General features: G+C 43.0%; 1 protein-coding gene across 2 annotated transcripts; it reads left to right on the plus strand.

Annotated features, from left to right (window-relative positions):
• Window positions 1-12,690: 12,690 nt before the first annotated feature.
• On the plus strand, window positions 12,691-13,764 carry LOC142847219 (prostate and testis expressed protein 13-like). 2 transcript variants are annotated; one of them, XM_075967946.1, is made up of 4 exons: window positions 12,691-12,742; window positions 12,853-12,876; window positions 13,176-13,316; window positions 13,568-13,764. In XM_075967946.1, the coding sequence occupies exons 1-4, from the start codon at window positions 12,691-12,693 to the stop codon at window positions 13,762-13,764; spliced, it is 414 nt and encodes a 137-aa protein (XP_075824061.1). The 2 variants fall into 2 exon arrangements, with proteins under 2 accessions (XP_075824061.1, XP_075824062.1); XM_075967947.1 differs by lacking the exon at window positions 12,853-12,876.
• Window positions 13,765-14,644: the final 880 nt, after the last annotated feature.

Raw genomic sequence — 14,644 nt, forward strand, 5'->3', positions numbered from 1 at the left:
TCAGAAGCCTCAGACCAGGGAAGCCAGACATATCTTATTAATTTATGTCTATTACCTTAGCATCTAGCAAGATGATCAAGGTCTAGGTTTTTATGATTGCTCATATTGTCACCTTGACAAGATCCACCATCACCTAGGGACTATTCTCTGGGATTGTCTGCTTGGAGAGATTTTAGAGGGAGTTAACTGAGGTGGGAAGACCCATTGTGAATGTGGTGGCACCTTCTGTGATGGGGTCTAGTACTGAATCAGAAAAGTAAGTGAGCTCATAGCCAGCTGCACCTTCATCTGCTCTCACCTGCAGAAGTCACATGATCTGCAGCCCCAGGTTCCATCACTATGGGCTGGACCCTCAAATTATGAACCCAAATAAACCCTTCTTTCCTTAAGTTTCTTTTGTCATGCATTTTATCACATCAGTGAGAAAAGCAACCAAAACAATTTACCATGCTACTTTATTCTTTTTGTGGTCTCCATTCTAATGCAATGTCTCTTCAGGGATCTTTCTCTTAAGTTATTAAAGAGAATTTTCAGAACTCTTCTTTGGAGATCTAAGTTTTTTATTTTCTCTCTCCCTTTTTGAGTTTTAAAAGAATTTTTATCTTTATTTGCTTTTATATAGTACAGTGGATCCTATAACCTAACTGCAATCTGAAAGCTTATGGCATATAAATAACCTAATGATGCAAGTCTCCTTCTCCTACTGTCCATACCCTGGCATAAGGCAGAGTAGACTAATCATATCAAAAATAATATCAGAAAATATTAATTGTAGGTATGTGTTGTTCTAGTCATTCCCCACTGTTTCGTGTCTTAAGGAGCTGAATTTGGTTTCAATGTTTATACATTTTTCTTTATTATAAATATTTAATTTCCAGCATGGGGAACAGGTTATCACAAGCCAGCTGAGCACCAGAGATAGGTCTTGCTCTCACTGTTAGAAGCCTTACTGAGAGACCTAACTACACAATTATCACAGACATGCAGAGGGCCTAGGTTGGTCCAATGCAGGCTCCCTGACTGCTTGGTACTTAAAAGCTTCTGTAGAACAAGAGACACTGTCAATAGACAAAGGGCAGCTTACAGAGTGGGAAAAAATCCTCACCAACCCCACAACTGACAGAGGACCAATCTCCAAAATATATAAAGAATTCAAAAAGACAGACATCAAAATACCAAATACTCCAATTAAAAAATGGGGTATAGATCTAAACAGAGAATTCTCAACAGAAGAATCTCAAATAGCCAAAAGACACTTAAAGAGTTGTTCAACATCCTTAGCCATCAGAGAAATGCAAATCAAAATGACTTTGAGATACCATGCTACACCTGTCAGAATGGTTAAGATAAAAAACATGAATGTCAACATATGTTGGAGAGGGTGTGGAGTAAGGGGAACACTCCTACATTGATGTGGGAGTGTCATATATCAATCTGTTGATTTCATTGGTTAAGCAGTAAAGAAACTGCTTGGCCCTAGGTTAAAACATAGGTGAGAGGAGAAAACAGAACAGAATGCTGGGAGGAAGAGGAAGTGAGCTCAGACTCGACAGCTCTGCTCTCTGGAGCAGAGACGCCATGCTCCGCTCTCCCGGGTAGACTCGGTAGCTCTGCTCTCTGAGGCACACGCGATGAAGCTCCGACCCAGGATGGATGTAGGCTAGAATCTCCCTGGTAAGCCACTTCATGGGCTACACAGATAATTAGAAATGGGCTAGTCCAGGTGCGAGAATTAGCCTAGAAGAGGCTAGATAGAAATGGGCTAAGCAGTGTTTAAATGAATACAGTTTGTGTGTTGTTATTTCGGGGCATAAGCTAGACAGGCGGCTGGGGTGCTGGGGATGCAGCCCCGCCGTGCTCCTATTACTACACTACATTGCTGCTAGGAGTGTAAACTTGTACAGCTGCTTTGGAAATCAATATGGCAGTTTCTTAGAAAATTTGGAATCAATCTACCTTAAGACCCAACTTTACCAATTTTAGGCATATACCCAAAGGATCTTCTGTCATACAACAAGGACACTTGCTCAACTATGTTCATAGCACCACTATTTATAATAGCCAGAATCTGGAAACAACCTAGATGCCCTTCAACTAAAGAATAAATAAGGAAAATGGGATACACACACACACACACAATGGAGTACAATTCAGCTGTAAAAAATGATGCTTTTATGAAATTTCAAGCAAATGAATAGAATTAGAAAAAAAATTATTTTAAATGAGGTAACCCAGATCCAGAAAGACAAACATGGCATGCGCTCACAGATGCTTATTAGGAATAAAATATAGGATAACCAACCTAAAATCCACAGACCCAGAATGCTAGATAACAAGCAGGATCCAATGAGGGAATGCCTGGATTTTCTTGGGAAGGGGAAGTAGAAAAGATTTCCTGGGTAAACTGAGGGTGGTGTTGGGGACATGAAGGGACTGGAACTGGAGGGAGCAGGTTGGGCGGGCTGAGTGATCTTAAGTGACACTCCAACTGCAGTGCTTGTCTTGATGGGTAGAGAACAGTGTCTAGATTGCACATTAGGGTGATGCACAATAAGCAAATCCCTGCCTGTTGTGAGTTGACTTTTTCATTTTAAAGACAGTTTTCATAGAGTGAAGGTATTTGCTATCTATATAGAGATTTTCTCTCTTCCACTCTCTCTCCTCCCTTTGTTTCTTTCTTCTTTCTCCCTTTCCTCTCTCATTCCCTCTCTCCTTCCTTCTTTTCTTTTTTTAAAGAGAGGTTCTTACTTTGTACCCCAAAACCTCTGAAACTTATTATGCAGCCCAGGCTACCTTTGAACTTACAGAATGTACTCTGATTAAATCCATTCCCATTACCTTCTGGTGGCCCCTTATATGCCTGTTGATATTATTTCTCTCCCTAACCAGTAATTTTTCTACTTTCATGCTGTTTTGGGGGTTAGTTTGCTTTGGTGGCCAAGTAAGTTTAATTGGGGTTACATACATGAGCATGGGCAAGGGATTGTTTACAGGAGCATGGCTAATCTTTCAGTGACTATACCATTGAACAGAGTTTATCTCACCTCCTAGTGAGCATTAACTGCCAGGGGTTTGCTCAGGGAAGCTTGGGACATTGTGAGTCCCTTCTGAATAGATGCTGAGCTGTTAATAGGTCCAGACTTGTGCAGATGGTTATTATAGCTGCCGTGAGCTCATGAGTGTTGTGGCTATAAAATGAGGGCTGGGCTCATTGGGGTTTCTGTCCCTCCCAGTCCCCCAGCCATTTAGTTCCAGATAAAATCACACAGAGTGTCTGCATTAATTATAAACTGATTGGCCCATTAGCTCAGTCTTCTTATTAGCTCTTGTAGCTTATATTAACCCATTATTCTTATCTATGTTAGCCACATGGCTCAGTACCTTTCAGCCGGGCAGGTTACACCTTGCTTCTCTGTGGTCTGGGCTGCAATAGGAGAGGGAGCTTCCTGCTTCCCAGAACACTCCTGTTCTTATTGCCCTGAGTCTACTTCCTGTCTGGTTGACCCACCTATACTTCCTGCCTGGCCAATTAGCATTTATTTAAAACATGATTGACAGAATACAGACAATTCTCCCACACCAAGTGGCCATGCTTTTCTGAGAAGCTAGCCTTTCACAGGACAGTTCTCTTTCCTCCAGCTCTCGCTTTCCCCTCCACGTTCTTTTTGTGGTATTTCCTGAGCCTTAGAAGGGTGTATATATAGATGTTCCAGTTACAGCTACAAATGCAACAGTGATGTATTCTTAGCATGTTCATCAGTTTTGAATCTCTGCAGGTACTGTTATCCACTTTAAAAAAACCTCAGATCTAAGTTTATCTACTGATATTTTGTTGAGCTAATCAGCTATTAGTTTTTCTAATATGTGCTATGTGCTAAATTCTCCAACTCTTGTGTTTTCCTGCACCTGTAAAACCATCCCTCAATTTTTTTCTTTTATTTTCTTGGGGAGGGAGGGTGGGGTTTGAAACAGGGTTTCTCTGTATAACAGCCCTAGCTGTCCTGGAACTAGCTCTTGTAGACTATGCTGGCCTCAAACTCACAGAGATCCACCTACCTCTGCCTCCTGAGTGTTAGTATTAAAGGTGTGTGTCACCACCGCCCAGCATCATCCCTCAATTAATACCTATACAGTGAGCATTTTTTCTGTCATTATTTATGAGGTCAATACTCATTTCAGATCTTCTGAGAGACCAGCACTATTTGCTTTGAAACCACACACAATGTCTAGTCCATATCCAGAGGCTAACTCTCTTTCATACTTGATGGTTCCTCTGCCATGAATTCATCACTGCCCACACTGCGGTGGGTTGACCTAGGAACAAATTAATATATTGATTTCCCTGCTTTCTGCTTATGTTTCTTAAGCACTACTCCAGGCTGCTTTTCTCCTAAGTAGATATTAGAGTAAGAGGACTATGTTAGCAGCCTCACTTCTATGTCATGTAAATGCTGTTGCTGATGGTCCATGTTATTTTTCTCCACAAGGGTCCTTCTTATGTATTGAATTACCATTATCTTGTGTGCTTAGAGTTTACAGGTTGAGTTCCTAACCCAGCATATTATAAAGTGACTATATTTGGGGATAGGTCCTTTAGAGAGATCATTATGACCAAATGGGGACTCAATGAGTAGTATCGTTAAAGAAGAGAAGGGAAACTTGGGATTTCCTTATGCAGAGGAAAAGACAGAGCAAGGTGGCCATCTGCAAGCCAAGAAAAGGAGCCTCAGAAAAGCCCACCCTGTATGCTCCTTGATGTGGGACTGCTAGATTCCTCTACCGAAAGAAGACAGATGTCTGTGGTTTGAGCAGCTAGTTCACAATGTTATGTCATGGCCCCAGAAGATCAATGTGGAGAACTGTCATGGATATCTGAATTGCAGTGTTTAAGGGTTGTGCTCATTTGTTGTGAGGTTCATTGTCTGCATCATAAACCTCCTAGGCTCTTGATGAAGGAAGAACTGAGTAGAGTGTTTGTCCCCTCCCTAGAGGGATGCCATGGCAGTGCACAGGAGCATGCTTCTGGGACAACACAGAGGGATTGGTAGGCCTGGTGAAGCGCTCTCAACATGGGAACTGCCTGACTCTGGGTTTGGTCTGGGATCAGGTTCTCTGTTAATCTTTCTGGACTAGAGCTTTTATTCTAGAAGAAAGTTTACTTAACTCTCAAAGCTTGCCTCTAAGAGGGATGGCCCTCAGAGGCTCTCAGAACATCCCCAGAAGAAGGAAAGTCTAAGATGAAGGAAGAAAGCAAGGCTCTGGCCATGTGTGTGGAAGTCTCTGATGGCCACAGCCCTCCGAGTGTGTCTTTGCTTACTCTGGGCTGCAGGAGGTATAGCTCCAGGCTTCTCTTCGTGACTGATAGTTAAACTAATCTGTTAGCTAATCTGTTTGCTCAGCTATCTGAGAGAATTCAGCCTGTTCTGAACCTCAGCCCAGACTTCAAAGGCTGTCTAGAAGAAATTGTTCCTGATTTCCTGCCCACTCCAACATGCAAACCATATTGAAGCTGTGTGACCTTTTTCAGACAACTCCTACAGTTATCCCCCACTGCCAGGTTCTTCCCTTTCCCATGCCAGTGTCACCCATAGGCCTTGGGCTACTGCCCCCACACCTCAGAAGTGATGTCTAAGTGGCCTCTGAATGAAGCATCTGAGTCTTAGTCTTTTTTTTTTTTTGAGACAAGGTCTCACTTTGCAGCACAACTATCCTGGGACTCACACTATATAGACCAGGTTGACCATGAAATCAGAGATCTGCCCGCTTCTGTCGCCTGAGTGCTGGGTTTAAAGGTGGGCACTACAACACGAGCTCTGAGCAGTACTGTTGCTAGGGTTCTACGTGTCTCCCGAGAATCCCAAATGGCAAATGTTCCATGATCTCACATCTCTTGTTTACCCATGTGTGGCATAGGAGAGCAAGGCTGACACATGTCCTGGGCTCACATATTCAAGGAACAATGTCATGAGTCTTACGGGATGATGCTGCGTGGCAATGGTTCGTTTTTCTTCCCCCCAGGGTCGCGTGTGAGAAATTTGTGGAGACGGAAGGTCCACGCGGTTGTTCTCAGGAATATTGTGTATAGATTTCCTTGAGCAGGAGGGGTAGTCAGGCATTATACTGTGGGTGTCTTCCCTTTTCCTGTACACTAGCCTGACTGTACATACTTCTATGGGAAGAGTAAGGAACATTTGGTGTAGCTGAAACCGAGACTGTGGATGGAGAACTGCTCATGAGCCTACTGCATATGGTGGCTACAACCAGATCGAGAGCTTGTAAGGCAGGAGGTCATGTGTTAGGACAGCTTGTGAGAGTAGAATTAGGCAGGGCATAGCATCCCACCCTGGCACACTGAGATCCTGCTGTCTCAGTCCAGGCAAAGACACAGGAGGGGTTGTGGAAGAAGCCTGCTGGGAAACCTTCCTGAGGAGGTTAATTGTTGAGGTTTTGGGCTTTCCCAAATTCCATTTACCAAGTCAGTAGGTGAGATGACCTGCGAATAGAGGTGACTCAGAATCCCTACCTAAAGCTAAATTTCTCACTTGGTCTCTGGCCTGATAACTGATCTCCCCCTGCCTTCATGTTTTGGTGACATTTTAACTGACTCCTATTTCTCGCGTGTAAAATAGATGCTAAACTCTGTGGCTTTTAATCCTAACTCCTTTATTTACATAGATGACAAAATACTACCGCTCATGGTACCTTTACACCGTACAAGGACAGCAGGTTTGGAGGGTGATTAGGAGAAGGATCCCGAGGACTCTGGCAGGAGGCTATCCTTGGATGAAGGGACATGAGGAAATGGAGGGTGAAGGGCTCCTTGCTGGGATTCATGCAGACAGGACAATGTCCCGGGTGAGTGTGGGCTCCCAGAGGATGCTTGGGTCTGGGGAGGGCTACAGGTAAGGAGACCTAAGTGTCCTGACTCCATTTGCCTTGCAGGCTTGAGAGTGAGACAGGTGAGATGCCATGGAGAAGGAATATGGCTGCCGGACACTTGCTTCCTTTTTCCATCTGTGTGGAGGCTCTACTGGAGCCTCCCCTCTGGCACCCTGTGTGTGTGATGGATCTACTCTTCAGGTCTCCTACCTGATTTAATTAATAGGTGCATAGCACTTTCTTTGGGGGCATTAGTATTAGTTTATTTTCCCCTGCTTTTCTGCAGGGGTAAACACAGAGGAGCCTGATCAGACTTCAAATCTATCACTTGACCCTCCCTTGGCAGCAGAGGGGAATGGGTGAGGGGAGGCTCTGGGCAGGAGGAGAGCAGGACAGAACAGTTTGTTCTACAACCCCTGGTCTAAGAAAGAGCAGTTAGTAATGACAAAGCTTTGGGTCAGAGCCAGTTTAAGGGTGAGAAGGTTATACTTTCCAGGCTTAGGAGAAGGTTCAAGGGAAGGCCAGGGCGATTCTGGAAGCCAAGATAAATGGGTGGGGAGTAGAGGTTAGACAGTAAGTCTCTTCTTGGTGGGAGGGAGAGGGGTCCCTGGGTATTGCAGGACTGTCTATGGTCCTACAAACCTCGCTAGAGTGAATGTTCTCAAGGGCAAGCCTGTGCATCTGCTCTTCATGGGGTTCCTCTCACTACTGGTTTAAGAAATACTTTCTCAATTCAAGGTCTCAATTTCTAGAAGAGATAGTGACTTTATGCAGTAACTTACAAAATAATTCATTAAGTGCACAAATCAGAACCATACATTTATTAATATATCAACCATGTTAACATAGACATGATATATGTAGGGAAATAATACACAAGGGAAAGACAGCAAAGTACCTTGTTTTTCCTCAGAATTAGAGAGAGAAATATGATTTTTATTTATTTTGTAATAATTTTGGTATCTATTTCTAAATTTTCAATTACTGCTATTCTGAGAAAAGTATTCCAAGTTGTTCGGAGAAGCGATAGAAGATTAGGGCTGGTTGGAGCTAGGCTTTCCATCAACATGTTTAATCATAGGACACCCATGACATCTTTCTGGGCTGGGACAAGAGGTCTTTTGCTGGGAGGAATGAGCTTGATGCACTTGGCATGAATCCTCTAAGGGCTCATGTCTCTAGACTGTTGTTGAGTGTCACATGTTCCAAATGTAAGACACACGAAAAGGGCACGTGATGGAGGAAGGTCATTGGCTAATAAAGGAACTGCCTTGGCCCATTTCATTGGTTAGAAGATAGGTGGGAGGAGTAGACAGAACAAAACGCAGGGAGGAAGAGGAAGTGAGCTCAGACTCAACAGCATGGTATCCAGCAGACATTTCCATAAAGCAGGAAAATTCAAAGTCAGTTCAGTCACTATCTGTTGTGTCCTGCAGAATGTCTCGCAGACTCTTTCATGAATCAGGAACCCCGAAAGATCATCTCACCTTAGGCAAGTTCAGTAGTCCTCTCTCTGTGGGTTCTCTGTGTCCAGTTTATGCAATAGTCCAGGCAAGAGCAGTTTCTTGCCCAAATGGCTATCAAACTCCATAAGGATCCTCTTCGATGCCCATCTTCTTCTTGAAGTAGATTGGTGCTGCCAGGAGCAGAGTGTATCATTGTCATGAAAAGTCCTCAGTTATTAAAACATTTAATGTCCTATTCTGTAATCTTTGAAAGACATGAAGAATGTCTATCTAAAATATATCTCTATCTAGAAAATCTAACTAACATGACTACAAGCTTTACTATTATCGATGATTATCCATTAACAGCCTATATTTCTTAATTATACAGTACATATTTAAATGAACTACACAATCACAATACCTTAATCAAGATCAAGAAATACATATACATATAACAAAATTGACCTTAAAATCCATACCAATGCAAATTATTCATACCTATATCATTTCCCCCTTTAAATGTAAAAGAACATTTATAAACAATATTTTGGGAACATGGGCGCAGTTTTTTCTCTCCAAACTGCTTCCTGCTGAATGGGGGCGTCATTAATTAGGTCTTTCATGGTATAACCTGTGTGCTAGTTTCATCTCAGTTGGCACTTGAGCTAAGCAATTTTCTGAAGATGTTCACAACAACCGTTCAGGAGGGCGTGGTCCATCATACCAAATCGGGATAGATGCAATCCACGGGGTCTGGTCCTCTGTGAAAACAAAAGAAGACCCTCTCCAAAGCATCATATCCTTAGACCCAAATTCTGAAATCATACCCTCATGATATCCGTTCTGGTTCTACTTGGCAGCCCATATAATGAAATGTCTCTCTGTACTTAGCTCCTTCACAGTCAAAAATTTTAAAGAAAACACAATGTACATAATCCAGACTCTCTGTGAATTTTCCATTTTTACACGGCTTATTTTTACTCTATCACTTTACTTTATTCTGTCTCTATAAAGACTTTACCTTTTTTTTTTAACATTAACTTTATTTTTTATATTCTTTTTCTTCTCTCTCCCAAGCCTACGTACATTCATCCAACAGTGTGACTCATTTAGTGGTCTGAATCTGTCCTATTGTGAATCTGCAATTTTTTACTATCCAGGAGCACTTTTGATTTGCGCCTTTAAATCACTAGGCGCTTAAGAATCTAAGCTGTGACATTCCTACGTTAACTTTTTGCTTTTTGAGCGTATATCTTTGACCTGGAATAATTCTGTAGACCAGGCTGTCTTTGAACTCTCAGAGATCCACCTGTCTCTGCCTCCCAGGCATTGGGATTAAAGGTGTTTGCTACTACACCTTGAACTCACAGAGATCTGTTTGTCTCTGCCTTTTAGGCACTGGATTAAAGGCATGTGCTACCACACCCAACTACTCTCTTTCTTCCTTATTTTTGTTTTTACTTTAAGAACTTGAACTTTTAGTCTGCATATATTTTCAACACACTGTAAACCATTTAGAAATTTTCATTTTCTTTGAATCTCTCTTTACTGTATATCTCTCTGTTTTTTGACCACATGAGTCTTTAATTTACCAAGCAATCTCAGTAGGACTAAAGGCGTGGCTTTGCCGGCTAGATGTAGCCCATTCCTTAGCTTTCCAGCCTCATGGCGTTTCAAGGTCCCTGCCAGCAAGTGAGCTTCAGCAGCCTATGCTTGCAAACCGCATGAACCGCCTGCGTAAAAGAGTCAGAGTTTGCCCTGGCAGGACAGCCCAGAAAGCCGGCATTTTTAAATGGCGCAGCTTTTTTTCTGCTATGGCTTAAAACCGAAAAGCATGCATTCAGCTTTTTGTCAACACCATTTAAGTGTTTCGTGGCAGGACCTCTTAATGAGCTGCAGGGTTTTGCAGCTAAAGCTGAGTCAGGAAGCCTCTCTTATATGAGAGCACTTGCTTGCCTCTAGCAAGCAGAGCAGACCCAAGAAATTGCCATAAGAAACATGCTTTACTCTATTTTTTCCCAAGCTTTCTCAGGCTTTCTGTGGACTCAGTTAGCCACACGTCTGGGCGTCATTTGTAGTAATAAGGGCGGCGGGGCTGCGTCCCCAACACCCCAGCCGCCTGCTCGGCTAGCTTTTGCCCCGAAATAACAACACACAAACTGTATTCATTTAAACACTGCTTGGTCCTTTAGTTCTAGCCCTTACTGGCTAATTCTGATATCCCGATCAACCCATCTCTAATAAACTGTGAGCACCGGTCTTACCGGGAAAGATTCAGCATGTCTGACCTGGCGGCTTGTTTCATCGCGTGCCTCTGCCCAGGAGCCAGAGCATGGTATCTCTCTCTGAGGCGTCTGCTCCCGAGAGGAGAGCTGTCGAGTCTGAGCTCACTTCCTCTTCCTCCCAGCGTTTTGTTCTGTTTACTCCTCCCACCTATCTTCTAACCAATGAAATGGGCCAAGGCAGTTCCTTTATTAGCCAATGACCTTCCTCCATCAGGCACGAAAACCAGAATGGGAATTCTGTCTTACAAATGGCTCCTAAAATCAAAAGGCCAGCCAGATTCATGGAGCCTTGTAGTACCAGTGGGATCTGCTAGTAACTTTTGTTTCTTCCAGGCAGAGGGAAACTCAGTTTTCCTCGTTAGAGGAAGTCTTTCCATTCTCTCTCACTCATCATTGTTGTGATGACCCTAGAGTGGAATCCATCCTGCACTTCAGCCCTGGGACCTGGCTGACTGTAGGCTACAAGTGTAGCACTGCCCTGTAGAAAGAATGCCCATTGCTGTCATCTTGATGGAAAATCATTTCACCTCTAATACCCCATGGTCTTTGTCAGCAAGACTAGGTCAGTCATTTATAACCCATGACACCGTGAGAGAGTTCAAAGATAGAAGTGAGCAACATGGTAGTAAACGTCAGAAGTTGAACAAGGCATTGTCAAATATGTACTTCCTCCTCACCCACGTACAAGCTCCTGAGTCCTAACAACTGCCTCAGAGGTTGTATAGAGCTGTCATGGATCTTTTCACCTTTAGAGGCACAGAGACACAGAGAAGGCAGGCAGGACCCTCAGGCTTCCATCCTTACTGTGTGTGTGGTGGGGTACCTTCCTAGCCAGCGTGACAGGAGGGAATGCATTGGATGGTACATGAATCAGGCTTTGGGAACCTTCTCAAATAAGCAGGTCCTCTATCCACTCTCTTCCCACCACGGAACAACCTGTCATTTCCACTGTCAACTCTGCAGTGACAATTTGCAAACTGAAGAACAGGAATTTCATTCTGCAAGTTTGTAATCAGGGACTGTGGGTCAGTGTGGATGCCTTTGCTTCACTCTCTGACTGCTCCCGGGTGTGGTATCCAGTAACGTCATTTGCCTTCCTGCCATGGTCCTGAGGATCTGATATGTTCAGTTCATGATTCTAGACATGGAAGGGAAAGTGGAAAACTCAACACATGAAGCCAGCATCTGTGGGGCAAAGAACAAAATGAATACAAGTAAGAAAAGCTCTGGGATCACAAGACGAATTAGGCACTCTGCAGGGAAGGCAGAGAGAAAGGTGGTCATCTACATATTTGTGACATCATTGAGATGGTGGGACCTGGTACTAAAATGGAGGCTGTCAGGAAACTGTAATATCTCTGGAGCTCTCACCAACTTATTTCCACAGACCAATCCAGTCACACCTCCCTTTAGGTGTGAGTCTCTGCCACTGTCATCATTATAGGCTTTGTCTTCCTCAGAAAAAATGAATGAACTAGGCTCATAAAAGGCTGACATCATCTTTCCTTCCCTCTCTTGTCTCTTTCCCCAAGACTGTCATACCCCCTCAGAGAGAAGCTGAGCAGTCAGACCACAGATGAAGTGCTAGGCTCAGGTCCTGTTGTCATATTCTGCAAGGAACTGAGGGCCTGCTGGATGGAATGCACAGCCGAGTCAGGAAGACTGCGATCTCTCAAAGGGGTGGATTAAGTCACTCAGAAACGCTTTGTCACCTTGGGTTTATTATATCTGAAAAGATGCCATGTACATGCAAAGCTAACGTGTGTTTCATTCAGTTTTTAAAAAACTCAACACCAGCAAAATGAAGAGGCAAGAGATTCTGTTCCATTTATGAACTGGTGTCCTACAATTGATTTAATAAAATGACACAGGGTGTCTGTGTCGGCTGCCTTCCAAGTGGTTGGAGGAATGGAAACACAGACAGGGTGTACCCTCTTCTTGGAATGTTATAGAAAAGATCCAATTGGTTTGGCTTAAATTTATGATTCTTTGATCCTAGTGGGATGCCTGAGGGCAGATAATGGGAATAAATATAGCTGGAACCTCCCGATGGGACTTTGTCAGAAGGAGGCTCAAGTATGTTTCGAATGTTTCTGCTGGGTATATCCATAATACTTCTCCTGGACTCAGGTAAGGCCTGCAGAGAGAGAGAATGATGAGACACAAGAAAAAGAAGCTACTGTACTTGGCTAGCGGACTGCTATGAAATGACATAAGGTGAATTTTCCTTCTCTTCACAGGTGAAAGAGTGCTGACAATCCAATGTACAGTATATTTCTTTTGCACATCTTGGTAAAACATGAGACTACCATGAGAAGAGGAATCCTTTAGCTCTTTCCACACTGTCCCTGTCCACTCCTCACTCACTACTCCAGGATCTTCTTTGTCTAGTTTTGATTTGTGGATAGGTGGGACAATTCTTGGCAGGGCAACACTGCTGTCACTAATAAAGTCAAAGGGGGGCAAGAGTACCAAATGGCTTCTTATGGGCTTCGTATAGTCTTAGCTTTATAAGGTAGTTATTTTCTATAGATATTACCTTTACAACCTCCCTCTCCTTTAGTGATCAGACGTTGCAACCTATGTGAACACTTTGACGGATCCAAATGCCTCAGTGGCATGAAAAGTTGCTGGAAGTTTGACATATTTCCAGTTAACAGGAGTTGTACCACAGAAAACTTTTATTTTAATAACCGTTTGACAGGTAAGCAAGTCTTTGAGACACATACATTATTTCTGGAGTTAAGGTGCAGAGGGCTCTGGGATCCCATGGTTTGGGAAGACACAGACCAGAGCATGGGTCTACTTGGTCAGAGGCAGGCATCTTTTGCCTGACTATAGTTCAAGGTAAAGAGATGAGATGCAGTCACAGCTTTGGGATTGTACTATTCTTTGGAAAACTGACTAGGCTCTTGAGGGAGTTGTGCTGATGACATTTGCTTTTCTTCTCTTTAGGGCTATACCTCTTTCGATATTCAAAACTGTCCTGTAAACCTTGTGGACAAGGAATGTATCAGGTATTCCATGACCTTCTGAGAGAAACCTTTTGCTGTAACGACAAGAACTTCTGTAATGACGGCCTAGCTACCTTAGAGACCTCATCGTTATATTTTGAGGATATAAAGGAGAGGAAAGTGTTGAATGATGACTGACAAGAAAATAAGTCTTGAATAAAATTTCAATAGCTTATGTCTCTGTAGTCTTGGCATTTATAAAAACCAAGCCCCATACTCCTCTATGCCAGTAAATATTCCCATGCAAAACTGGTCTTAATGGTGTTTCAATTAACAAGAAAGAGAAAAGGCATGGGTCACACAAACCTCAATTCTGTCTTCTGGTGACTGTTCTAGTTTTGGCTCCCTGGTACCTCCTAACAATCTCCATTCACCTTTATGTTCTCATGCTTAACTATGTTAAAAACACAACTGTGTAAAAGGTATTTTTCTGCTGGAGCTTCTTACAGAAGATCAAGAAAAGCAGGCCACACAGAAATGGGGTCAAGAAATCATATTTCCAGAGGAATGACTGGGGATGGGGATGGGGTTGGGGTGGAGGAAAGGAGTGTATTACTCGACTGGAAGGCAATGTGAAGTTAGAAGACTTTCTGAAACTTAGGAGCAAAACAGTAGTCAATGTATGTATGAATTCTAATGCCTGCCATCATTTGGGAAAGTCACCTGACCATAGCCACCCCTGACCACTCTGCTTCTGGCCATGACATTTCTAATTGTTTTATTGTGCTCTCATAGCCAAAGATGAGTATGTCAAAGAGAACACCTGTCTGAGTATTGGCCAACTACTCTTTTCTAAGAGGCATATGTGAGCTATCCAATCTTCAGAATATTTAAATATTACCTTGCATTTGGTGAACCAATGCTAAGAGGTAGGTTTTATCTATCAACACAGCTTTGTAACAGAAAATGTAAGAAAGAACTTCAGAGAACCCTTGTAATTTGTAAACATAACTAATCATTTACATTAGACCAGTATGAATTTGCCATATAGCACAGAGATAGGGCACTGGTACAAGAT

The sequence above is a fragment of the Microtus pennsylvanicus genome, chromosome 3, assembly GCF_037038515.1.
Source record: "Microtus pennsylvanicus isolate mMicPen1 chromosome 3, mMicPen1.hap1, whole genome shotgun sequence".
NCBI classification, from domain to species: Eukaryota; Metazoa; Chordata; class Mammalia; order Rodentia; family Cricetidae; genus Microtus; species Microtus pennsylvanicus.

What these genes read in the sequence shown, in the direction of transcription:
- LOC142847219 (XM_075967946.1), top strand. Translation starts at nt 12,691, where the DNA reads ATGTTTCGAATGTTTCTGCTGGGTATATCCATAATACTTCTCCTGGAC. An exon ending in AATACTTCTCCTGGACTCAG is followed by an intron (nt 12,743 to 12,852) that starts GTAAGGCCTGCA and finishes TTCTCTTCACAG; the next exon opens with GTGAAAGAGTGCTGACAATC. An exon ending in AAGAGTGCTGACAATCCAAT is followed by an intron (nt 12,877 to 13,175) that starts GTACAGTATATT and finishes CCTCTCCTTTAG; the next exon opens with TGATCAGACGTTGCAACCTA.